The following is a 27,367-nucleotide window of genomic DNA, read 5'->3' as shown; positions in this document are numbered from 1 at the left end:
GGGCCCAAATCGAACATGACTCTACAGAAAAGACCCCCGTGCCTACAGTGACTCCCTTATTTCCTTCAGTGGTGCTCTGTGTAGATGGGAAGGGGTCCACCTACAACCCTCAATCAGCTAACAGGATTGAAGCCTAAAGTCTAATGGCAGAAACTTTATTGTGGTGATGCATGAACAGGGCTGCTGGTGTAATGGGGGCGCTGAGAGCCAATGAGCCAAACTGTAAACCCTGTATATAATGGAAACCACTTCAAGTCAGGGGGTGTAGCAGTAGCCCTAGTTCCTGCACCTATGTGTATGAACAAGGAGGACCACAGCTTGCCTTTCAGATTCCAGCTTCAGGTGGCAGGGTTGGAAATCAGTAAAACTATCACTTTAGTTGTAAACTGAGCAGATCTGCTACATAAATCACTCAGAAACTAATGTTATTTTGGCTAGAGAAGAGTCACACTCACTTATTAGACAAGCAGAACTCTATTGGGGGAGGGCGGGAGAGAAAAGGTCTTATCACAAAACTATATGCCAGGAAACTTGATTCTCTAAAGAAGCTTGGGGGGGGGGGGTGGCATATGCATATAGTGGTTTATTGAACAGCGTATGTTAGAGGCAACAAAGCGCACACACTGTAAAATTTTCTTTATTAATATGACTGATTGCTATTCTGTGCATTTGATTAAAATGCAGTCTGAGTCACCTCTGTCACCATTTTTCTTAGTCAATTTTGCCTTAAATTCAGTATTGCACAGGTAAATTATTTTTTATTCCAATTGTTTACAAAATTACTCAACGTATTTAAGAATTCTGCCCCATTCTTGCTAAATTGTTATATCTTCAATATTAACTCTTATGGTGCATTTGTGTCAAATGGTTGGGGTTTTATTTGCTTTGCTTTCACTACAGTCCCATGGGTGGAATAGTTCATTAAGGTGAACTGAAAGGATCCAAGTTAAAAATGTATTTTCAGAATTCCAAGAGGAGAAAACAGTCCAAGTGAGAATGGCTCTTTAAATAAATATGGAAATTATTGAAATACAAAATTAAGTTACTTCCCTTACAGCCTTCCTGGCATCTCTGCCAGAGCAGCAACTCCCAATCCCAGGTACTATTAACAGAGAGAAGATGAAGACAGGAGTTTAGAAAAACAGACCAAAATAATGGCATCTCCCAGTCAATAAGGGTTGTTGTAATTTGGTTAAACCTCAGGACCTACAGCAAAGACTTAGGTGACTGTTTTTCAAATGTGTAGCTGTGCTGTTTGAAGATATAAGAAGCCTGCAGCTTGTTTTTCTATGGTTTGAGATTAAGTGCTTTACTTTAAGTGGCTGTATAATTCACTCAGCATTTGATCTTACAGGATCAAACTATGTCTGGGGTATTTTTTTTAAGACTTTCAATTCACCTTTTAAGCAGCAGTGCATTTAAACACATTCTACCCACCACGAATGGATTCTTACTAAACAATGCATGTGTCACCTTTGTTCTGGACTAGCCTACGTAGTAGCTAGTCTCTACTAAAATGAGCTGGCCAGTATGATGTAATACCATGAAGTCTATAGCAGCTGAGTCACACTAACAGTTTCCAAATTTAAGGATAGATAATAAAACAGTGATCAGTTCTCAAACTGAAGGTGTCTAAATATATAACCTCACTTACGGAGGAGGGCATTTCATTCACTGAAGATCCATAAATAGCACTGAAATTATATACAGTATCACAGAAGTGGATCTTTATTCATCCCCCATAAATAAATTAATTTTCTTTAAAAAAAAAGGGGGGGGGGAACACGACAAAAAAGGGAGACAAACTTATTTATATATAAAAGTAATGCGCTAATAAAACTAACTACAGTGCAATCGTCATTCAGTATTTACTTTGGGCTGCTGCAGTAAAACCCGTATTTCTTCAAAATGTTGCTTCTGCCAACACTGTCTTGTACTGTCTTCATTACAGACAGGGACTCCTTTGCACTCTAACTGTAGTTCAGTTTGAGTTGCCTGATCCTTGAAATTCAAAGCAACCGTTGCATAATGTTCTGAAAGAAGAGACAGTACAATATTCAGTAATATGTTTATTAGTAAACTTGGTTTTAATACCTGATTAATAAAAGTTTGCTTTACTGTACTACTAATTAAATTCAATCTTTCATGAACTCACCTGTTTCATTTTGTACATAAATGTACTTATTGCCCTTACAAGAACAAAGCCAGCACAAACTCCTTCCCTCAGTGGGACTAACACCAGGCACTGTATTGGGCTTTCTCAAACTTTAGCTCCAATTTAAACTGGGATTAGGCCCCTATGAAAATCCGACCCATAAGTACTATGGGGTTAGAGAAACGACATACCATGAGGCCAGTTCCTGCATCTCCATTTCATGACAATCCTTTGGCTGGGTAACTGTAAGACAGATACAGATGTACAAAAATCATGACAAAATTAATACACCCCCCCCACACCACCACCTTTTTTCAAGAATTTCATCTGAGGGCCTGCCACATCTCATTCCAAGAGGATCCTGGCTGGCACTGGCCAAGGATTTTCCAATGTGAAAGCTTTTTCCATCATAAAACAGGGTTTTGTCAAATTACTTTTTTTTTTCCTATGAAAAAGCTGGTTTGGTAAAAGTTTGTTTTCCAAAATTCTGAAACAAAATTTTGGGGCTTTCTCCCTTCAATGTCTAACTTTTCCACCTGGCAAAAGTTGGACAAGCAGTAAATGTGAGGGAAAACACTTACTTGAAAATCCCAGGTTTTATTCAGCTCTAATCATGACACTCATAACTGGGCACACACTTCCCTGCTTTCTCCTAGCAATGGACAAAGGTCAGTTGTTCACACTTATAGCTACAGCTTTAATCAGCAGCCATTGATAGTATGGACCTTCGCATGGGTGACTGGGATTACTGCATTGGTTCTGTATTTTCCTCTGAGAAATCGCAGAAAAAAAGTGGAGGGTAACTGATCACCCACCTCTATAGTACTCTACTCTGCCACCCATCTTGCTCAATATACACGTGAGGCCACTGGACAAGCTAGTGATGAGATGGTTTGGGCTGTGGTACCGACACACAGCTCTAGAGCTCCTTTCCATCAGTTCTAGATTGTGTGGCGTCTCAGCATTCTCAGCAACTGGCTGAAATAGGGAACTGAAAGCAACCTGGCAGAGGCTTAATCCAGAAGAGACATGTGACAGTGGCTGGTTTAAAGTAGTGGTGCATTCTCCCATTCAGGGAGTTTGCCCATCCTTCACGGTTTACAAATAGGGGTATTTTGTTATTCACAACTTCCCCTAGAGTCCAGGTAGGTTCAGTTCCATTTGTACTTAACATAACCACTGTATCTATGCCTCTATGATGTAGAACTTGATGACTGACTGGGGATACTGCCTAAAGAGCTTCTTTAATTGTTACAGCTGTAAATCTGTGGAGTGCCTTTTTATAGCTAGTTGCTGGCACTATCAAATGAATTATTTCATCTGATGAAGTGGGCTGTAGCCCACGAAAGCTTATGCCCAAATAAATCTGTTAGTCTCTAAGGTACCACAAGGACTCCTCGTTGTTTTTATTTCATCGGTGCATTCCCAAGTTTCAACATCTTTATTATAACTGGAGCCAGTGCGCACACTCGGTACCATTTGGGGGAAAGGGGATCTCGAGCTTTAGGAAATCTGAGGCATGCCTAAAAGATGAAATACCTAGAACTAAATCCTCTAAAATCTGCAGTAATTTTAATTCCAAAAATTGTTTACTAGTTTATTTAAATCAAATTCTGAGTAGTGTAATTAAGGGATTAGAAGCTAGAATTGACACACAGCTGAATGGTAAGTTAAAGGGTTTCAAGACAACTTTTAAAAAATATCAGGACAGAGCATTTTCCCTAGGTCGTTTTTCATTTAAGAAACAACTTTTGACATTATTCAGAGTGGTTGATACCACTGATCTCTAACAAGAGAGGAGGTGTCACTGGGACATGCTCCCTCATCAAAGCCTTGATTGTCCCAGGCTGATTTACAGAGAAGGCTCCATCTGTGTGCAGATCTACTTATTCCATGTAAAAGAAGGATGCCAGTTTCTTCCCCTCCACTGTATAGATGCCCATACTTTGGTACTCATGTAGAAGGAGTCTCCACAGGTTTCAGTGGTTGGAGCAAGAGGAAGGTGGAGCAGAGCTCTCCATGGCACTACTCTTTGCTATACGCTTAGTGTTGTGTGGAAATACAGGTCTACACTATATTACCTTCCTCAGCGTCCCCTCCATGTAGCTGTAGGGGAGCACAGCCAGGGACAATGTAGCTTCTGGCTCTGAACAGAATGAGATCTGCTTCTCCAGAGATCCACGTGTTTGGTAAGTGGTACTACCTCTAATCTGTAACCTCAATCCCAAACTCTTCTATTAAAAAAAGACAGTGGTAGAAAAACTCTGTAAGGCAACCACACGCAGTTTTCTTATTCCCATGGTTCCAAGGGAGGGTTTTCCCACATGATAGATAATCTGGGCCAGAAAAGGAGAAAGTCAGGAATCTTCTACATGGTCATATTTTGTTTTTATGAACTAAATCTGCATTAGAGAAACTAAAGCAAGGTTACATTTTACTCAGTATTCTCCCCTGTGGAGTAGCCATTTAAGAACCTTCTGGGCCCAAACATCATCAGTGTGAGACTCCAAAAAGGCAGAACTTGGCATCTGATTTTAAACTGCAGGGTTTCAACTTACCAATTCTATATATTCACCGGTAATACAACCATCAAACATTTGAAGTTTTCCTCCTCTTTTGGCTTCGATCACAGCACGACTTTTAGAAAATTTCTGCACCAACTAGGAAGACAAAAAGCAAAACATGCATAGTGTAAGAATTTAATCGGCTATTCAATAACACATAACTTCTACGATTTCTGGATAGCTTAGTGAGATATAACACATCCTTCCAGGATACTGGGATGAACTAAAAGGGCTACTGGAGACTCCTAATGCCAATGGTTCTGTGATGAATGGATGGCTCTCGAAAAGCAATTTTATGTGCTTGAACTTTAAAAAGTGCTCCAGTCAAATCAATACATCAATTGATTTCACTAAGAAAAATCATAATATGATTAAGTTACCAAATGTGTTTCTCAGCACTTTGTAGGTAAAAGGAGCAATCAATGAGGGTATGTGGAAGGGGCCATTAGGTAAAACAGAGGTAGAGAGTTCAAAGCAAGTGAAGTGAAGTGGCTGCAGTTATATTTGGATTAGGAAACAGGCAGACTGATCTTCCTTCTGCCCTGATGAGATGGAAGCAACAGTCTAGACACATGGAGCGGGATTAGTCGAAAGTCATGAGATGTTATATTCTCTATCCCATATCAGAAGACTGACATTAATCCCTGATCCTCCTGAGAATTACAATTTTTGGAAGTATTGGCATTCCAGTCTAAAATCTTCTGATATATTCTAGGGCTTCTTAGGAGGACACTGATGCATCCTAAACTTGCTATTTGAGTGCTTCTCCACAGTAAACCTTGCAAGAGAGGTAGATGTAATCATATCCATACACACACTAGCTAATGGAATCCATCTGGAAAATGGGGATAAGAATGCTTAACATTTGTTATCCAAAGATCTCAAAGTGCTTTACAAGTGCTTACATAAAGGATTAAGTATTTATTATTACTGTGAGCTGAGTGCAAAGAAGACAGAGCTGCATTTCACTTGCATACTAATAACATGCAGCATAAGACTTCCCAATCTCTATTAGTGGAGCTGTGTGGGTGGATAAACAATGGCCCAGCACCACCTTCCAGGGATGCTCAGAAATTAAAAAACAAGACTATCAAGGGCCAGTCTGTCTAGTTTGGAAAGATCTGAAAGTAAGTTATCAATTCCTCATGGGCAATGGTATCAAAAGCCTGCTGATAGGACCAACAAAATTAGCAGACCCTTCCTTTGGCCATTGCTAGCTGGCCAGCTTTACATCAATACACAGAGCTCAATGAAATAAACACAGTCAGATAAACTAAATATCTCCATTTTGCTCTCCACTTTACACACCATGATAGTTCTTTACCTTCAAAGGTAACAGCAACACTAATGGAGCAAATGGTGCTCAGGACCGGCGTTAGGAATTGCGGGGCCCACTTCAAATACCTGGCAGCAGTCTGGGTCTTCGGTGGCACTTTGGCAGCGAGGGGTCCTTCACTCGCTCCGGACCCCCCACCGCCGAAATGCCACCGAAGACCCGGAGTGAGTGAAGGACCCCCTGCCGCCAAAGTGCCGCCAAAGACCCAGACCGCCGCTGGGCATGTAAAAAAAAATTACAAAATTAAAAAGGCGCCTAAGGCGCGGGGCAATCTTAGGTGCGGGCCCGATTCCAGGGAAGCAGGGGAATTGGCCTAAAGCCGCCCTGATGGTGCTACTTAGAATTACAAGTGGAACCCTTGTAGTAAGGGGGTATGGTCTCCCTCCCTGACAAACAGAGCGAGACCTGCAACCCAGGACACCTACAACTGCCCCACCGGAAGCAGAGGGGCGGGACAGGAACCAGAAATATAAAAGGCAGGCCCTCCAGCTCAGTTGGAGGAGAGCTGCCAGAGGAGCAGGACCCAATGGAGGCCACTACAGCGCCAGAGACCCGGAGGCACTGCCAGAGCTGCCAGACACGGAGGAGCTGTTGGGGCTGCCACTAGCCGTTTACTCCAGCGAGACGAATGAGGACCCAGGTACCCCCCGAATGGGAGTGTAGGAAGGTGCCCAGGGAAGCTGAATAGGGTTTGGCGCTGTTATTTACTTTAAGTCGCCCAGGGTGCTGCAGCCAGATTTCCCCGCTGATCCAGTGGCAGACCACTCCGCCACTGTTAGGGCCCTTGGCTGGGACACAGTGGAGTCAGGTGGGCCTGCATCCCCCTGCCACTCCAATCCTGGGGTGGCAGCTTCCCCATCTCTAGGCCAAGAGGCCTGCGTTGGTCTGTTGCCCACCCAAGCTAGGATGCCAGGCGGTTTTGCTGTCGGCTCCGCCAAAGAGCTGATCCCCCTAGACTGCTGTGTTGCTCTGCCGGACTGCAGGCCAGAGCTGTTAACTGTTCGCTCTTCTGCCCTGATTGAGGGCCCTGAGCATATAGACTCTCTGCCGCCCTGCCCTGACTGAGGGCTTTGGACCTATAGACTCATTGTTGCTCTGCCGGACTGCAGGCCAGAGCCCTTATCTGTTGGCTGCCCCGCCTTGGCTGAGGACTGGGGCTCAAAGACTCAATTGCTGCCCGTCCTGGACTGCAGGCTTGGGCCTATTAACTGTCTGCTAATTTCCCCCTGAACTGAGTCATTCCAGAATCCTTGTAGTGAGGGGCGGGGTCTCCCTCCCTGACAGACGGGGAGAGACCTACGACCACCTTACACCCTACGTTGTGGTACTATAGCTGAAGTTACTAGAAATAAGTAGCTGATGGTATTTCAGTCCCTGTTTGACTAGATTTCCCACTCTTACTGTACAAGTGGGAGTGTGTTAGTTGCACTGGGCACTATGAAAGTTACACATAATTAGGGCCCTACCAAACTCAAGGTCCATTTTGGTCAATGTCACGGTCATAGGATTTAAAAAATAATAAATTTCATGATCTCAGCTATTTAAATCTGAAATTTCACCGTGTTGTAATTGTAGGGGACCTGACCCAAAAAGGAGTTGCTGGGGGGAGGTGGAGGGTGGGGAGGGGGGGCATGGTTGCAGTACTGCTACCCTTACTTCTGCTGGCAGCAGCGCTGCCTTCGGTGCTGGGCAGTTGGAAAGCAGTGGCTGCTGGCCGGGATTCCAGCTTCGAAGGCAGAGCTGCCGCCTGCAGAGCTGGGCCCTCAGTCAGCAGCCGCCACTCTCCGGCCACCCAGTTCTGAAGGCAGCAGCGCAGAAGGAAGGGTGGCCTGGTGTGGTATGGTCTGGTCACCCTTACATCTGTGCTGCTGCTGGCGGGGTGCTGCCTTCAGAGCTGGGCACCTGGCCAACAGCCGCCACCGAGCTCCGAAAACAGCGCAGAAGGGTGGCAATACCACCCCCACCCCGCAACTCCCTTTTGGGTCAGGACCCTCAATTTGAGAAACGCTGCTCTCTCCTGTGAAGTCTGTACAGTATAGGGTAAAAGCACACAAAAGACCAGATTTCATGGGAAGAGACCAGATTTCACAGTCCATGACGTGTTTTTCGTGGCCGTGAATTTGGTAAGGCCCTACAGATAATATTTCTCATTACTGGTTATAATTAAACTCTTCAAATAAAATAACTTTTCTCCTTACTGGAACACCAATCCCTTCAGTTACATCACTAAGAACACGTGGTCCTATCCTCACAGACTTTAAGGTCAGAAGGGACCATTATGATCATCTAGTCTGACCTCCTGCACAATGCAGGCCACAGAATCTCACCCATCCACTTCAATAACAAACCCCTAATCTATGTCTGAGTTACTGAAGTCCCCAAATTGTGGTCTGAAGACCTCAAGCTGCAGAGAATCCTCCAGCAAGTGACCCGTGCCCCATGCTACAGAGGAAGGTGAAAAACCTCCAGGGCCTCTGCCAATCTGCCCTGGAGGAAAATTGCTTCCCAACCCCAAATATGGAGATCAGTTAAACCCTGAGCATGTGGACAAGACTCACCAGCCAGACACTCAGGAAAGAATTCTCTGTAGTAACTCAGATCCCATCCCATCACAGACCACTGGGCATACTTACCTGCTGATAATAATACAAAGGCTTCTTACCTCCTTAGTTATGAAGATGCTATAAAGCTCCTCTACCGGAGAGTCAAATGTCTCTTTCAGAAGTATCTTTACTGTTGGAATCTTTACACCAACTGTATCCAAGGAAATTGGTATAACAGAATCCTGTAAAGCAAACTCAGACTAAAGTGCCATTGTATATGAATAGCAAACACCAAAACTTTATACTAGAAAAATTATTACGTTTGCAAAGTCAACCACTCAGGAGTTAGGGAATGCCAGGTTTAAGGCTGTCCAGGCATTATTAAGCCTGCTCCCTTGTGCATATGCATTAATTACATGATAACATACTATTCTATATTAGGGTCAGATTAAGTGAGCACCGCAGTAAAGCACTAGGAAAATCTGAGGCAACCCTAACATACTTTTGGTGACAGGCAACAGAATGTGGAATGAATTAATTAGACCAGGGATCGGCAACCTTTGGCACGCGGCTCGCCAGGGTAAGCACCCTGGTGGGCCGGGCCAGGCCGGTTTATCTGCTGCATCCGCAGGTTCGGCCGATCACGGCTCCCACTGGCCGTGGTTTGCGGGAAGCGGCAGCCAGCACATCCCTCAGCCCGTGCCACTTCCTGCAGCTCCCATTGGTCTGGAGTGGCGAACCACGGCCAGTGGGAGCCGCAATCAGCCGAACCTGCAGACGCAGCAGATAAACAAACCGGCCCGGCCCGCCAGGGTGCTTACCCTGGCAAGCCGCGTGCCAGAGGTTGCCGATCCCTGAATTAGACTGAGGAAATGAGGGAAGCAGACAAATTTCAGCCTCTCCCTCTTGAAGCTGTCATTGTTACTGACAAAACACTGGGCACCTTTGATCTCCCTTTCACTGTCTGAAGAGTCTGTGGTCCCGCAATGATTCTATTTCCACAATACCTGAGCACTTCAGAGACTGGTCATAGCATTCATGTTGGTGAATTTACTGGCCTCCATCCCAAAGGTGATTTTAAAAGTGCACCTGCACCAAACACTTACTGTTACAGATGAATGCTTCACATTACAGCACTATGTATATCTGCTGTTAGTCACGGGATAAATCTTAAGTTCTCTATTCCTCCTATGATGGCAGAGTTTGGGGCCAATAGCATCCATCTTTCCCAGTGAAACTTACATAGTAACTCTTAAAGCCAGCATACCTGCACATTATTCTCACTCAATTTTTTTTTAACCGCCAGTTCCGGACCAGCTGAAGTTTTGGTTGGTAGGATCATTCCCAGAGTAAACTCTGTAAACAGAGGAAGTAAAATACACCTTCTAACTTGAGGCCAACCTGTACACCCAACTACGCCCCTTGGCCCCACTACAGCCAAGCCCTTCCTCCTCTGCTCAGAACCGTATTTATTTTAGTAAAGATCTGAAAATGAGAACAGCCTGATTTCTACTAAATTCAGGCTTTCAGTTTTTGATTTTTCACTTATGCCTAGAACATTCCCTGAAATTTTGGAATTGATTGGATTCTGTTTTCAGAAGTTACCACATTACAGGTACAGAGAAATGCCATTGAGTTAAGCGTACGGCCTTGCTTTGCTCAGCCAATTAATTTGTAAGATCTTTAGGGCAGGGTCTGTAGCTTCACATATGTTTTTATAGCACTTATGACAATATGGTTCTGGTCCTGATTAGTGCCCCCGGGCTTTACTGCAAAATAAACATTCTAGAAAAAAATAATAAAACTTTGAATATCCTGACTTTGGTGAAATTAAAACCTTAATGCAATAATATAATTAAAATGAAGGCACTGGCGTTTACTTTTGTTCTTAAGTAATATGAAAACAGTTTCTACCAGCTCAGATGAAAATGGATCAATCTCTTCAAATATTCAAGCAGGGAGATTTCACAAAATGGGCCCATATAGTCACAGTGTGAAGAAATGATCTTAATGTACCTGTTTTAAGAACTTTCAGATAATCTCTGAGAGCCTCCCTGACTTTTGAAGTTCCTTCTGTTCTCATAAGATCTTTTAGCACATCTCCATCTCCTTTCTTTTTGCTTACACTTATCTACAAATAAACATAAAAATCTAAGAGATGCTTTGTACAATTTGATTTTTGGGGAACAAGTAGTGTTGGAAAATGCTATCTTTGGTTTATTCAGAGGGCAGGTGCAGAATAGATATTCCAAGTTCAAACTTTCCCACTTTATCATGTCTTTAAGCTAAACCTGGATACTTTTTCTAAAGAAAACACAAACAATTTTGTCTCCATAATAACTCAAGAACTAGCCAGAAGTTTAGATAGGTTTCTCCCCCAGGAGTTCTTTAGAGACCACAATATCAACTATATCATTAGGCTAGCACCAAAGTAGAGGCCTTAAGATTAAAAAATGACAGACGGTGAAGCAAACATAGGGCTCAATTCTTATCTCAAACATGTGGCTCTGTATTGCCATGAACTGCATCTTTTAAAGTCAGATACTGTGCATGCTTAGTAGCTAACTTTGGAAGATATGTATTTACGTATCAGAGGACAGAAATGAGCCATTATTGTTTTTGGTTCTTGACATCTTTTATCTATAGAATACTAAAGACAGACTAGCTAAGTCATGTTGTTCTATTATTCAGTTAACAGGAAATGTAATGGCAACTAAAGTTATTAATTTTATTTTAAAATTCCTGCCCTATACAGCTATGTTAGTATTTATTACCTACCTCTGTATCATCCACCTCATTTTCTTCTGACAGGTTAGGAATTTCAACAGATCCCTCATGTTTCTCACCAGATTCTTTCACTGTACCTGCATTAACAGAATGAATTTTTAAATGTAATAACTAAAGAACTATATTTTCCATAATAGCAGTTTTACCCTTGTAAATACTTTATGCAGAACTACTATATATTGCAGTTTAAAAACAGAAGGCCTGATCCTGCAAACACTTCTGAAAAAAGTGCTTGCTTGGCAAATAGTGCCATTGACCTCAATAAGGCAACTCATGGTAGTAATCACTACACTAGTAAGGACTTGTCTACACTTGTGGTAATGTGTAGGGTATATGTAGCTACACACCACAGTGAAAAGCAGGGAACAGTTCTGGCAGCGGGATGCAGTGAAGAAAGATCAGAGCCTTTCCCCACTGCCTCCCTCCAGCCATAGCCTTTCCTTGCTGCAGGGATGGGCTCCAGCAGCTCCCTGTGTTGAGGAAAAGCTCCAGCAATGGGGAGTTGTTGAAGCCTTTTCCACTGCCTCTCCCCACTGTCAAAACCTTTCACTATGGCAGGGAAAGGCTTCAGCAGCAGGGAGGCAGCGGGACACTACACTGCTAAAAATAGGAGTGGGAAGCACCGTGGAGTGTATAGAGAGCCGTGTAGGAGACATGCCAGAACCTTAAGGTGTGTCTTTACTCTATTTGCCTAAGCAGTGCCTCATCATCTACACTGCTATTTATATCTATATAAGACAGCCCAGTAAAGGAGAAATAGCTCAGGAACAGGTTTGTGGAGTTGGAAAATGAAGAAGGGGCACAGCAGGTGGTCGCTGAAGGTGAGAGGGCAAGGAAGAAAAGAGCAGCTAGTCCTATAGGAAGAGTGGAAGAGTCAATGGAGATAACACCAAATATGAGCCCCAGGAGGATACGGGATGGGTTGCGGAGGATTGCAAGGGACAATAGAAATCGAGAGGACTTGCAGCCAGAGGGGACAGATCGGAGAATCGCACTGTCACCAGGAAAAGGCAGGTCTACGTGATTGGGGACTCCTTACTGAGAATAGACAGGCCTGTAACTAGAGCTGATCCGGAGAACAGAAGGGTGTGCTGTCTGCCGGGTGCTAAGATACGGGATGTGGACCTGAGGCTGAAAAGGATCCTAATGGGAGCAGGAAAGAATCCGTTGATTGTCCTTCATGTGGGAACGAATGATACGGCTAGGTTCTCACTGGAACGTATCAAGGGAGACTATGCCAGGCTGGGGAAGACACTTAAGGAAATCGAGGCTCAGGTGATCTTCAGTGGGATTCTGCCTGTTCCTAGAGAAGGGCAACAAAGATGTGACAAGATTATGACGATCAACAGATGGCTCAGGCAGTGCTGCTATGAGGAGGGCTTTGGGATGTTTGGCCACTGGGAAGCATTCATGGACAGAGGACTGTTCTCTCAGGACGGACTTCACCTGAGTAAGGAGGGAAATAGACTTCTAGGATGGAGACTGGCACAACTGATTAAGAGAGCTTTAAAGTAGGAATTTGGGGGAGATGGTTGGGAGATGTCCAGGTAATCTCCATGCCGGAATTTAACATTGAGAGGGAAGAAAACAAAGTAAGAAAGGATACAGCCGTGGGTAGGAGAATGGACATAAGGAGGAAGGGTAGTGTAGATACCAGTCCAATAGGTGATACTAGTGGTAGAATGTCTGTGCCTAACCGGGTAAAGAATGTCAGTGAAACCAAACGGCAAAAATTAAGATGTTTGTACACTAATGCGAGGAGCCTAGGTAACAAAATGGAAGAACTAGAGCTACTGGTGCAGGAAGTGAAACCGGATATTATAGGGATAACAGAAACATGGTGGAATAGTCATCATGACTGGAGTACAGGTATTGAAGGCTATGTGCTGTTTAGGAAAGACAGAAATAAAGGCAACGGTGGTGGAATAGCATTGTATATCAATGATGAGGTGGATTGTAAAGAAATAAGAAGTGATGGAATGGATAAGACAGAGTCTGTCTGGGCAAAAATCACACTGGGAAAGAAAGCTACTAGAGCCTCCCCTGAGATAGTGTTGGGGTGTGCTACAGACCACTGGGATCTGATCTGGATATGGATAGAGACCTCTTTAATGTTTTTAATGAAGTAAACACTACTGGGAAGTGTGTGATCATGGGAGACTAACTTCCGAGATATAGACTGGAGGACAAGTGCTAATAATAATAATAGGGCTCAGATTTTTCTGGATGTAATAGCTGATGGATTTCTTCACCAAGTAGTTGAAGAACCAACAAGAGGGGATGCCATTTTAGATTTGGTTTTGGTGAATAGTGAGGACCTCATAGAAGAAATGGTTGCTTGGTTCGAGTGATCATGAGCTAATTCAGTTCAAACTAGATGGAAGGATAAACAAAAATAGGTCTGGGACTAGGGTTTTTTATTTCAAAAGGGCTAACTTTAAAGAATTAAGGAAATTAGTTAGGGAAGTGGATTTAACTGAAGAACTTGTGGATCTAAAGGCGGAGGAGGCCTGGAATTACTTCAAGTCAAAGTTGCAGAAAACTATCAGAAGCCTGCATCCCAAGAAAGGGGAAAAAATTCATAGGCAGGAGTTGTAGACCAAGCTGGATGAGCAAGCATCTTAGAGAGGTGATTAAGAAAAAGCAGAAAGCCTACAAGGAGTGGAAGATGGGAGGGATTAGCAAGGAAAGCTACCTTATTGAGGTCAGAACATGTAGGGATAAAGTGAGAAAGGCCAAAAGCCATGTAGAGTTGGACCTTGCAAAGGGAATTAAAACCAATAGTAAAAGGTTCTATAGCCATATAAATAAGAAGAAAACAAAGAAAGAAGAAGTGGGATCACTAAACACTGAGGATGGAATGGAGGTTAAGGATAATCTAGGCATGGCCCAATATCTAAACAAATACTTTGCCTCAGTCTTTAATGAGGCTAATGAGGAGGTTAGGGATAATGGTAGGATGACAAATGGGAATGAGGCTAGGGAGGTAGATATTACCACATCCTAGGTAGAAGCCAAATTCAAGCAGCTTAATGGGACGAAATCGGAGGGCCCAGATAATCTTCATCCAAGAATATTAAAGGAACTGGCACATGAAATTGCAAGCCCATTAGAAAGAATTTTTAATGAATCTGTAAACTCAGGGGTTGTACCGTACGACTGGAGAATTGCTAACATAGTTCCTATTTTTAAGAAAGGGAAAAAAAGTGATCCGAGTAACTATAGGCCTGTTAGTTTGACATCTGTAGCATGTAAGGTCTTGGAAAAATTTTTGAAGGCGAAAGTAGTTAAGGACATTGAGGTCAATGGTAAGTGGGACAAAATACAACACGGCTTTACAAAAGGTAGATTGTGCCAAACCAACCTGATCTCCTTCTTTATGAAAGTAACAGATTTTTTAGACAAAGGAAACGCAGTGGATCTAATTTACCTCGATTTTAGTAAGGCATTTGATACGGTTCCACATGGGGAATTATTAGTTAAATTGGAAAAGATGGGGATCAATATGAAAATTGAAAGGTGGATAAGGAACTGATTAAAGGGGAGACTACAACGTGTCGTACTGAAAGGTGAATTGTCAGGCTGGAAGGAGGTTACTAGTGGAGTTCCTCATTATTTAATCTTTTTATTACTGACCTTGGCACAAAAAGTGGGAATGTGCTAATAAAGTTTGCGGATGACACAAAGCTGGGAGGTATTGCTAACACAGAGAAGGACTGGGATATCCTACAGGAAGATCTGGATGACCTTGTAAACTGGAATAATAGTAATAGAATTAAATTTAATAGTGAAAAGTGCAAGGTCATGCATTTAGGGAGTAATAACAAGAATTTTAGCTATAAATTGGGGACACATCAGTTGGAAGTAACAGAGGAGGAGAATAACCTCGGAGTATTGGTTGATCACAGAATGACTATGAGCCGCCAATGTGATATGGCCGTTAAAAAAGCTAATGCGGTTTTAGGATGCATCAGGCGAAGTATTTCCAGCAAAGATAAGGAGGTGTTAATACCTTATACAAGGCACTGGTGAGACCTCATCTGGAATACTGTGTGCAGTTCTGGTCTCCCATGTTTAAGGAGGATGAATTCAAACTGGAACAGGTACAGAGAAGGGCTACTAGGATGATCCGAGGAATGGAAAACCTGTCTTATGAAAGGAGACTCAAAGAGCTTGGCTTGTTTAGCCTAACCAAAAGAAGGCTGAGGGGAGATATGATTGCTCTTTATTAATATATCAGAGGGATAAGTATTAGGGAGGGAGAGGAATTATTTAAGCTTAGTACCAGTGTGGACACAAGAACAAATGGATATAAACTGGACACTAGGAAGTTTAGACTTGAAATTAGATGAAGGTTTCTAACCATTAGAGGAGTGAAATTCTGGAACAGCCTTCCAAGGGGAATAGTGGGGGCAAAAGACATATCTGGCTTTAAGACTAAGCTTGATAAGTTTATGGAGGGGATGGTATAGCTTAATTCTGGCAATTAATTTGGCAACTGATCTTTGATTATCAGCAGGTAAGTATGCTCAGTGGTCTGTGATGGGATGTTAGATGGGGTGGGATCTGAGTTACTACAGAGAATTCTTTCATGGGTGCTGGCTGGTGAGTCTTGCCCACATGTTCAGGGTTTAAGTGATCGCCATATTTGGGGTCGGGAAGGAATTTTCCTCCAGGGCAGATTGGCAGAGGCCCTGGAGGTTTTTCGCCTTCCTCTGCAGCATGGGGCACAGGTCACTTGCTGGAGGATTCTCTGCAGCTGGAGGTCTTCAAACCACAATTTGAGGACTTCAATAACTCAGACATAGGTTAGGGGTTTGTTACAGGAGTGGGTGGGTGAGATTCTGTGGCCTGCATTGTGCAGGAGGTCAGACTAGATGATCATAATGGTCCCTTCTGACCTTAAAGTCTATGGGTCTATATCTGTTCTAGGCATGTGTGCAGTGCCTGTACTATACATGCCACCATAAATGAAGCCCTAGATCATGACCCTGGAACTTGTCACACACAGAGAGACTGATGCACTTGAACAGAATCTCACTGAAGACAATGGGGCTCCACACAGGCATAGCAGTTCACATGAGTGCAAGAAGTTGCAGGATCAGGCCCTTAGTCCACACTGTTCTGCTTTAATTTTTACAGTTCTATGAACGGTATTTGCTTCAGTAAAGATTCCTCCTCTTATTCTTAAAAACTTTTTGGTGTTCATTAAATTTATTCACCCAGCAGATCTGGATTAAATGCTCTTCAAACTGTACCAGTGACATTTCCATTCTGCCATAGCACCTATGTCACACCATTAAACGTTATTTAAACATGTGCAACTCCCTAGCAGCAAAGATGTTCATCAATGCTCACAACAAAACCCTCTAATATAAACACCCTGCAATATCATTTACTGCATTTTGGCAGTAACACTCTGCAGGGACAGGCACTGCTGCAAAGGGGTGAATCAGCTGAAAGGCACAAAGTCACTCAGAAGTCCCTTCTTCCAAATATCCAGATCCAACTGCCACGTAACTCAATGGAAAAACATCCTTTAACAACATTATGCACAGGACTGTGCCCTGAATGAGCACCAGACTATCCATCGAAAGAAATGCCCATACATGAATATATCCTGACTTGCTGCAGGTAAAGCTCACACTAAAGTAGACAAAAAGACATTTATATGCAGTTTCTGTTAATATCTGAAGGAAAAATGAGGTTTTTTACTTCTTAATCAGTGTGCCCAAAGAAAATGTGTGTTTAGACTTATTTTTTGAACAATGGGGCACATATCTGCAGGATGGCTTTTCTAGCCAAGCTTACTGAATGGATAAGAGTTTAGAGAAGTGTTGGCAAACCCATGTAATCATTGCAAAAAACAACAACAAAGATACAAATAAAACTAACTGGAAGGTCTAATTTATGACTAACAGTAATAGAGGCTTTTTAAACATTCAATTTTTATTTTTTTTAAACAGCTAATAATGCTGTACATATCAGTCACTTGGATAGACAATACCTGTGCTGGTCAGCAAATTCTAATCTAAATATTTACTGGATAGAGCCACACTGCTCACTGGAGGTAATGCTTTGCATTGTAAATACCACTTGGAGGTAGGCACATATTATTATTGCCATTTTATAGATGTGGCAACTAAGACACCGAAGGATAAAATGGCGTGTCCAAAACCCAAAAGGTTCCAGTGTCAGAACTGTGATTAGTATTAATTAAGGCTGTCGATTAATTGCAGTTAACGCACGCGATTAACTCAAAAAAATTAATTGCGATTAAAAAAATTAATTATACTTAATCGCACTGTTAAACAATAGAATGCCCATTCAAATTTATTAAATATTTTGGATGTTTTTCTACATTTTTCAAATATGTTGATTTCTATTACAACACAGAATTCAAAAAGTACAGTGCTCACTTTATATTATTATTTTTAACTACAAATATCTGCACTGTAAAAATGATAAAAGAAATAGTATTTTTCAATTCACCTCATACAAGTACTGTAGTGCAATCTCTTTATCATGAAAGTGTAACTTATAAATGTAGATTTTTTTTGTTACATAACTGCACTCAAAAACAAAACAATTAGAGCTTACCAGTCCACTCAGTCCTACTTTTTGTTCAGCCAATCGTTAAGACAAACAAGTTTGTTTACATTTACAGGAGATAATGCTGACTACTTCTTATTTACAATGTCACCTGAAAGAGAGAACAGGCATCCACATGGCACTTTTGTAGCCAGCATTGCAAGGTATTTACCTGCCATATATGCTAAACATACGTATGCCCCTTCATGCTTTGGCCACCATTCCAGAGGACATACTTCCATGCTGATGATGCTCGTTAAAAAATTAATGCGTTAATTTGTGACTGAACTCCTTGGGGGAGAATTGTATGTCTCCTGTTCTGGTTTTACCCACATTCTGCCATATATTTCACGTTTATAGCAGTCTCGGATGATGACCCCGCACATGTTCATTTTAAAAATACGTTCACAGCAGATTTGACAAAACGCAAAAACAGTACCAATGTGAGATTTCTAAAAATAGGTATAGCACTCAACCCAAGGTTTAACAATCTGAATTGCCGTCCAAAATCTGAGAGGGATGAGGTGTGGAGCAGGCTTTCAGAAGTCTTAAAAGAGCAACACTCAAATGCGGAAACTACAGAACCCAAACCACCAAAAAAGAAAATCAACCTTTTGCTGGTGGCATGACTCAGATGATGAAAATGAACATGCGTTGATCCGCTCTGCTTTGGATCATTATCAAGCAGAACCCATCTTCAGCACGGACAATATCTTCTAGAATGGTGGTTGAAGCATGAACATATGAATCTTTAGCGCATCTGGCACGTAAATACCTTCCAATACCGGCTACAACCGTGCCATGCAAACGCCTGTTCTTACTTTCAGGTGACATTGTAAACAAGAAGCAGGCAGCATTATCTCCTGCAAATTGCAACCAAACTTGTTTGTCTGAGCAACTGGCTGAAGTAGGACTGAGCGGACGTGTAGGCTCTAAAGTTTTATATTGTTTTATTTTTGAATGCAGGGGTTTTTGTACATAATTCTACATTTGTAAGTTCAACTTTCATGATAAAGAGATTGCACTACACTACTTGTACTGGGTGAATTGAAAAATACTATTTTTTTTAACAGTGTAAATATTTGTAATAAAAAATAAATACAAAGTGAACACTGTACACATATTCTGTGTTGTAACTGAAATCAATATATTTGAAAATGTGGAAAACATCCAAAAATAATAAATGGTATTCTATTATTGTTTAACAGCATGATTAATCGTGACTAATTTTTTTATTGCGCGATTAATCACGATTCATTTTTTTAATCGCTTGACAGCCCTAGTATTAATGAGTTTTGGTTCCCAGTCCCATTTTAGATCTACTGGACCACATTACATTTCAGACAAGGTTATTTCAATATTAGACAAATTAACATTGAAAGCACCTTGCTCAAAAGGACCACAGGTGTACTGGATTCCAGGACAGTAAGTTCACAGGTAGTTTTTATAGAACAGGTACAAAAACTACCACCATAATATAAAGCTCTTCATTAAAATACTTATGATACCATGGGGATACAAATATTAGTTTTAGAATTTAATAAAGAAACTGATGTTTTTAATTTAAATCAACTTATTTTATTTAAAGTGGTGCTAGTTCTTCACTTTCTTCCCAGTCTATGTTGCTAAAGTGGATTTTTGTGCATTCTTAAATCGGGCTTTCCTAATTGTTAGTGAATTCCATATTTACATAGATTTTGATTCTGCTAAGAAATGTTCATTTTTAAAATAGTAGACTGAATGCAGAATATTACAGAAAAGGACTAGATGGGGGAAGAACTATTGCTTTAAGTTTGAGAATGTTCCATGCTGTCAAACTCCCCAGTTCTGATCTTATTTCTACTTCCAATTGGTCAGAGAACATGCAGGGGGGAAGTCCTGATACAGACCCAAACTCATGACCAATAGCTCTTAGAACTCTCAGTGAAATACTAGAATCTTCAAGCAAATACTCTTAAATACAGGTTCACAAAGGAATGCTGCATTAATATATGGTAGAACACTGAATGTCTGTGAGATTAAGTGCTCTTATCACAGCGTAAGAATAGCTCATAATTGTTAATCGCTTCTGGTTTTCATCTCAGAAAGTTGTGGCAGGTAGGAAAAAACTATTTGGGAAACGTTTGTAGCAAGACAATTATATTTTGTTCTTCACAATGTATACAATTAAGCTACCCTAAATTTAGCCTTTATAACTTAGTTCTTTATAAGAACAAAAGAACGGCCATGTACCGGACCGTACGCAGCCAACATTAAAGCACTGCCGCGACAGTGCTTTAACATCTCTGCCTCTTTTGCCCCCCGGTTGGCAGCCCTGCCAGCAGGGCCGACGATGGGAGGGGGAGTGCAAAAGGGGCAGCTGCCCTGAGGGGGGTGGCAATTTAAAATGGCCCAGGGCTCCTGGCTGCCGCTGCCACAGTAACAGCCAGAGCCCTGGGCCCTTTTAAATCACCCCCGGAGCCCCAGGTAGCACGGATCAGGCAGCAGGGATGGGCTAGCTGGGGGAGGCTCACCCCAGCCCCGCCTCTTCCGCCCAAGGTCGCGCCCCTTCCAGGGGCCCAGGGCCAGGCCCCCGTACCAGTGTTTAATATTACTTTCACCCCTGCCAAAGGTCCATCTAGCCCAGTATCCTGTCTTCCGACAGTGGCCAATGCCAGGTGCCACAGAGGGAGTGAACCTAACAGGTAATGATCAAGTGATCCATTCCCTGTCACTCATTCCCAGCTTCTGGCAACCAGAGGCTAGGGACACCATCCCTGCCCATCCTGGCTAATAGCCATCAATGGGCCTACCCTCCATTAATTTATCTAGTTCTTTTTTTAACACTCTTATAGTCTTGGCCTTCACAACATCCTCTGACAAAGAGTTCCACAGGTTGACTGTGCATTGTGTGAAGAAATACTTCCTTTAAATCTAAATTTACTTCCTATAAATCTAAATTTGCATTAAACTTTTTTCAGGGTAACCTGAGGCTTTGTAAAATTGACAAGTAATGTTTTATGTTTATTTTTAAAATATATCGGGTGATTTAATATTGATTAAAATTAATTTAAATTGCCATGATTTAAATAACTGCACCCTGCATACTACTACTCCATGCCTCTCTCTACATTGTTTCATTTTAGTTACTTTCAACACCTACATTGCATGGATCTCAACAACTAAGAATGTTTTCTTAGCCCAGGGGTTCTCACAACAAATTTTTTGGTGGCCTCAGAGTGTGGCCACCAACTCTTGCTGGTGGCGCTCTGACAATTTTTCCTAAAATACTTAATTAACATTAGGGGGAGGGGAAAAAAAAGCACATATACACATCCAAATCAGCGTAATTTATTTATGTACGGGGGTTTTTTTTTTTGGTTTTTTTTGTTTTTTTTCCCCCAAGCTCAATAATAAAAATAATCTAAAGTTGTCTCCATTCTTTACTGGACCTAAACAGAATAGAAACAAAAATAAGGTGCTTTGCATGTTCTTGTCCTGAATTTCCTGAGTGTCACTAATGTGTTAGTGGTAGAGTGGGCCCCAATCCTGGTCCTCCTTAAGTGGGAGCTAAAAGCAGTGTAAACATTGCATTTTATAGTGTCAGGTGGCCAAGCTGCAGGAAAGCTGGACAGCAGGACTGTGCATGGCATGCGCACAGCACTGGAAGCAACTCCATGAAATATCTCATCAGCTAAATGGAGAGGAGAGGAAAAAATTGCAGACAGCCCACAGGAGTGGAAAACAGGACCATTCATGATACTGAACCACAATCCCACTTTGGGGCAGGGAGAGTGTGAGGGAAATAGGCTGCATTCACTACTACTCCCATTTCTTGCACTAGTGATTGAAGTCTGGCTGAGAGCTAATTACACCTCTACCTCGATATAACGCTGTCCTCGGAAGCCAAAAAATCTTACTGTGTTATAGGTGAAACCGCATTATATCGAACTTGCTTTGATCCGCCGGAGTAAGCAGCCCCACCCCCCCGGAGCGCTGCTTTACCGCGTTATATCTGAATTCGTGTCATATCGAGTTGTATTATATCGGTGTAGAGGTGTACCACATTTTGGGAATGAACACTCTACCCTTCAGCATTGCAATATCTGTGTACAATTTCCCAAGTACACAGTTTACATCAGCCATCAGCCTTCTCTAGGATTTGTTCCCGGAGAAGAAAAACACTCACTGATGAGATATGGTTACACAATACTCATTGAAAAGAATGGTAGCTTTTGCTATAAAGAGAACTGATTACTTGATCAATTAAGCAGATTTATTAATTCTCACTGGCTAGTGTACCTCATAATTCACTTTTTTTTTTTGAAGTCTTGAAATTATTCACACTCCTTTTTGCAATTTTCTTTACATACTATATTACAAATATGTCTATATTTTCTTTACACTTTTCCTGGAACAGTTCCTCGTTTCCTAGCTGCCACCATGAATACATTAATTGAATACCTATCATTTGTATGCTCGATAATTTTAAACAATGCAAACAAGTCATAATAAAGCTGATCAGGATTGTCACAATGCAAATGCCTGTTTCTTGCAGAGTAAAATGAGTCATGTCCTAATTTATTCAAAAATACTGAATGGGAACGTATCTGTTTTGCAGTAATAAAATTAAAGTATGGAAAAAAATTCAAGAAAAAAAGACCAGAGTTTCAAGATTATTTCAAAATAACCTCTTTTAGTAGCTGAGACTCACTGATTTTGTTCCTCTCTGATTTCTTTGCCACTTCAATTCAGTTTATGAAAATATTACTGCTTCTCCAACCTAACAAAGAGTTTGCTTTCTAGAATAATCATTCCAGGTAACTTGTGCACACCACCACACAAGGCCCCAATCCTGCAAGCAGGTTTGCATGGCCAGACCTATACACACACACAGACCACCACTGACTTCAGAGGGCTCCATGTGGGTGTGGGGTCTGCCTAGATCCTGTGTGGGCAAACATTCTGGCCCGAGGGCCACATCTGGGTATAGAAATTCTATGGCCGGCCATGAATGCTCACAAAATTGGGTTTGGGGTGCAGAAGGGGGTGAGGGCTCTGGCTGGGGGTGCGGGCTCTGGGGTAGGGCCAGAAATGAGGAGTTCAGAGTGCGGGAAGGGCTGGGGGAGCAGGGATGGCACAGGGCGGGGGGCTGAGGGCTCCGGCTGGGGGTGCAGGCTCTGGGGATGAGGCGATTAGGGTGCAGGAGGGCGCTCCGGGCTGAGACTGAGGTGTTCGGAGGGAATGAGGGGGATCAGGGCTGGGACAGGGGATTGGGCTATGACGGGTTGAGGGCTCTGTCTGGGGATGCAGGCTCTGGGGTGGGGCTGGGGATGAGGGGTTTGAGGTGCAGGAGGATGCTCCAGGCTGGGACCAAGTGGGTCGGAGGGCAGGGAGGGGGATCAGGGCTGGGGCAGGGGGTTGTGGGGCTGGGGAGTGGGTAGTGTCTCAGGGATGCAGGCTCAAGCAGCTCCCGGAAGCAGCAGCATGTCCCCCCTCTCCGGCTCCTACACGGAAGCACGGCCAGGTGGTTCTGCTGTGTGCTGCCCCGTCCACAAGCGCTGCCCCGTCCGCAAGTGCCATTGGCCGTGGTTCCTGGACAACGGCAGCTGCGGGGGTGGCGCTTGGGGTGGGGGCAGCGGGCAGAGTGCCTGGGTGCCTCTATGCATAGGAGCTGGAGGGGGAACATGCCGCTGCTTCCGAGAGCCACGCAGAGTGGCCCCCAACCCTGCTCCCCGGCTGGAGCGCCGGATCAGTGCAAGCCCCAGACCCAACTCCCCAGTGGGAGCTCGAGGGCCGGATTAAAACGGTTGGCAGGCCAGATGCAGCCATAGTTTGCCCACCCCTAGCCTAGAGGGTCCTGTTCAGGTCTTAATGTGCAGACCTGCTGTATTTACTAGTCACAGTTTTCAGTGCTAATATGGAAATGTGGTAAAGAAACCTAAAGCAACTTTTCCAGTGACACAAAGGATGGAAATTCATTACTATTTTAAGAACAGGTGACACAAACACCTTCAGGGATGATCTACGAATATTTGATCCCACCTCAGTGTGGGAGGTGTACTAGATGGCATCATGAGGTCTCTTCCAGCCCAATGTTTCTATGTCTATGAAGTTTTGAGCAGCAAAAGTGAATCTTTTAAGAGAAAGAAATTACCCAGTATAATCTTTCAATCATCAATCCGTATCTTTTGGCCCAGAACAATCTCAAACCAAGATCTATTGACACAGTGCAGTCAAGAGGATCTGAGCACCATTATTGCCAGGAGGCGTTGGAGATGGATTGGGCATGTGCTTCAGATGGAAACTGATTCCATCACCAGAGTAGCAATAAGATGGACACCTGAAGGCAAACAAAAACGCCTGAAAACAACATGGCAAAGAGCTGTGGAAGCTGAGCTACAGGAGTAGAGGAGCTTCATCACTGCCCTAAATGCCAGAGGCATAATAGGAACATGATGATGATGATGATGATCCTTCAATCATAGCTGTAAGAATTGAGAGCACTTTTGCTGGGCTAGCAGCAGCGAGACTGACAGCAAGTGCTGAGAAGAATGTGAGAAATACACACAAATATTAAGAAGATTATTGCCCTAATGCAGGGGTTCTCAATCTTTTTCTTTCCTACACCCCCCCCCCCCCCCGTTTCCCTCCCCCCTATAAACTCCACAGCCTGCTTGTTCCACAACTGTTTTTTCTGCATATAAAAGCCAGGACAAATGCTAGGAGGGTAACAAGCAGGACAACTGCCCCAAGGCCCCACAGGGGGTCCCATGAACCTAAGCTGCTCAGGCTTCAGCTTTAGCCCTGGGTGGCAGGGCTTGGGCTTCATCCCCATTAGGTCGTGCTTTGGTTTTCTGCCCTGGGACCCAGCAAGTCTCATGCCAGCCCTACTTGGCAGACCCCCTGCCCTGAATTCTGCTCAGGGGGTCCCGGACCCCTGGTTGAGCCCCACTGCCCTAATGCACTGCACAATCCAAAAAGGCTGCTGTTGCTGCCTCCATGAGTTTGCAGCCTACCGGGGATGCACATGACACTCCACCCTGTGCCGTATTTCTCTTTACAAGAGGACCAAGAAGCGTCATTTACCTTTCCAGCTAAGTTTGATGTTCCATTCGTAGAAAAAAATCAGTTTTCCTTTCCGGCTGTTGCAGGAGGCTTCGCCTTCCACTTGCTTCAGGTCGCTTATTTCACAGCTGCCCGCCTCGTTGCCCACCGCGATCCCCACCAGCAGCTCCTCCAGTTTGCTTCTCGACCAGCTGGTCGCGTCCCGCTCCGTCCTGCGGCAGAGGGCGGAGAGAGGGGGGGTGTGGCGCGAGCATCCCGGGCTGTGCCAGGCGCTGTGCTCAGCCCCGTGCCGCCGCCGGACCGAGCCGCCCGGGGCAAGCCCCGCTGCTCCGCTTGCTGCCAACCGAGCGTGGCCCGGGGCTGCCGGGAGCCTCTGCACGGAGCCGGCAGCAAACCCCGCACCCAGCGGCAGCCTCGGCCCGGCCGCTCCCGATGTCCGGGCAGCCCCAGCCGCTGCAGGGACGGGCGAGAAGCCGCCGCGCAGCGGGACCCCGCCGGGCAGCCGCAGGCCCCTTCCCCGCCCGCTCACCAGTGCCAGTTGTTCACGTTGGTGGCGTCCGCTCGCTCCTCCACGATCCAGCGCGGGTCCCCCTGGCCCCACTTGGCCATGGCGCTGCCGTCTGCCCGCCGCCGCCGCTACCCCGGCCCGGCCCCGCCTCCCCTCTCCTCCGCCCGGCCTCTTCCGGCGCCGAGACCGAGCGAGAAGGTGCCAGAACCGTCCCCGGGGCCTCAGAGCCGCCGCCGCCACCTGCTCGTCCCTTGAGGGCGGCCCTGAACGCCCCCCCCCCCCGCGGGCTGCCCCGCCGCTGGCGCCTTTGGGTGTGTTTGGGTGGGGGTGGGCACCGGTGCGGCACGTGTGTAAGGTGTGCGGCCAGCGCGTGAGAGGAACCGGCACCGGCACGAGAGCGGCTCTGAGGGGGGGAAACCTTACACAGGCTGAAGGGGTCGCCCAGTGGCTTGAGCATTGGCCTGCTAACCCCAGCGTTGTGAGCTCAATCCTTGAGGCGGCCATTTGGGGCAAAAATCTGTGTGGGGATTGGTCCTGCTTTGAGCAGGGGGTTGGACTAGATGATCTCCTGAGGTCCCTTCCAACCCTGATAGTCTATGAATGGAAACCCTTGGGACAGATCAGCCCCGCCTGAAGGGTAGGAAAAACCTAGGAACGTTGCAGACTTTATGGATCTGTAGCGGGGTGGTCACCTGTGGGGGTTAAAGGGGCTGGCTCTGAAGGGGTTAAAACAACTCCAGGAAGAGAAAAGGCTGGGCTGACTGGGGAGGCAGCCACAGCTGGCCCTATAAAAGGGCTGCCAGCCAGGAGCTCAGGCAGACTCTTTTTCTAGCTGTGGAGAGAGATGGTTCTTGGCAGCTCAGCAAGGTCCCTAGAGTGGAGCAGGGCTGGGGAAAGGCCAGAAGAGCTGGGGAGCTCCAGCCCTGGAAAACCCCCAGGCCGCAGGCCTTGCTAAAGGGTGCTGGGGTTGCAGAGGTGCAACCCAGGGTAGGCAAAGGCAGCGGGTTCAAATCCCCCTTGCCGATGATGAGTGGTTTACAGAGTGCAGTCTGCCTCAGTGAGCAGGGGCTAGATGGTGACTGGCAGTAGCCACCGAGGCAAGGGTGGGAGAGAGGATTGGGGGTTCCCCTGTGTGGGGAGACCCAGAGAGGGGGGGTACTGCCAGGGGGCAGCCCCCAAGGTAAAGGGGCACCAGGGTCCAGGAGGGACATGGGGGCTTGAGGCATGTGGGATACCGGCCAACAGAGGGCACTCCAATACTGGAAAAGCTAATTCCCTGGATGACCATTGGGAGGTGCCACACCAGTGACTCGCTATGTCCCTTCAGAGAGGATTCTTGGAGATAAGGGTGCTGAGGGATCACTGAGAAAGGGACCCTAGGCGTACTCCAACTCTGCAGACACAAAACTCCCTCCCTCCACATTTTTCCTGAAGGTCAACATGATGCATTGACTTCCATTCTCCCTACAGCTACATTTGAGATCCAAGCAAGTTAGTACAGACTGCTTTGAGTCGTAGCAAGTCCTGCTCAGATTCTGGCACCTTGCAGGAAATGGTGACTTGGGCTGTGGCCAGTGCCCACACTGCCCTTCCTAAACCCCTGCCCCTCCAATGCCACAGAGAATAGGTGCTGGAACTAGGGATGTGGGGGGTGCTGCAGCACCCCCTGACTTTAAAAGTGGTTACCATTACATACAGGGTTTACAGTTTGGTTCAATGGCTCTCAGCACCCCCACTATACAAATTGTTCCAGCACCCCTGCCACAGACAGACATTTCAGAGTCCAGGAGAGAGCTGCATGGAAGGGTGGAAACTGTTCTTCTGCAAGCGGAGTGG

The 27,367-nt window shown here is 44.7% G+C and overlaps 1 protein-coding gene across 1 annotated transcript; it reads right to left on the bottom strand.

Moving 5' to 3' along the window:
- Positions 1 to 662: 662 nt before the first annotated feature.
- LOC123367560 (activator of 90 kDa heat shock protein ATPase homolog 2-like) lies at positions 663 to 25,744 on the bottom strand. Its single transcript, XM_045011882.1, has 9 exons — positions 25,553 to 25,744; positions 25,045 to 25,235; positions 11,377 to 11,462; positions 10,615 to 10,729; positions 9,866 to 9,954; positions 8,718 to 8,840; positions 4,714 to 4,815; positions 2,347 to 2,398; positions 663 to 2,033 (listed from the first exon to the last, which is right to left on the bottom strand). The coding sequence occupies exons 1-9, from the start codon at positions 25,630 to 25,632 to the stop codon at positions 1,858 to 1,860; spliced, it is 1,014 nt and encodes a 337-aa protein (XP_044867817.1). The 5' UTR covers positions 25,633 to 25,744; the 3' UTR covers positions 663 to 1,857.
- Between the last annotated feature and the right edge of the window lie 1,623 nt (positions 25,745 to 27,367).

The sequence above is a fragment of the Mauremys mutica genome, chromosome 3 (assembly GCF_020497125.1).
Source record: "Mauremys mutica isolate MM-2020 ecotype Southern chromosome 3, ASM2049712v1, whole genome shotgun sequence".
NCBI classification, from domain to species: Eukaryota; Metazoa; Chordata; order Testudines; family Geoemydidae; genus Mauremys; species Mauremys mutica.
This window is presented reverse-complemented; position numbering and strand designations above follow the sequence as displayed.

Excerpts from the sequence above, each read along its gene's own strand:
- LOC123367560 (XM_045011882.1), bottom strand. The coding sequence starts at position 25,632 with ATGGCCAAGTGGGGCCAGGGGGACCCGCGCTGGATCGTGGAGGAGCGA. Across the intron at positions 25,236-25,552 it reads AACGTGAACAACTGGCACTG|GACGGAGCGGGACGCGACCA; the intron begins GTGAGCGGGCGG and ends CCTCTGCCGCAG. Across the intron at positions 4,816-8,717 it reads GCATCTTCATAACTAAGGAG|TTGGTGCAGAAATTTTCTAA; the intron begins GTAAGAAGCCTT and ends TTGTCTTCCTAG.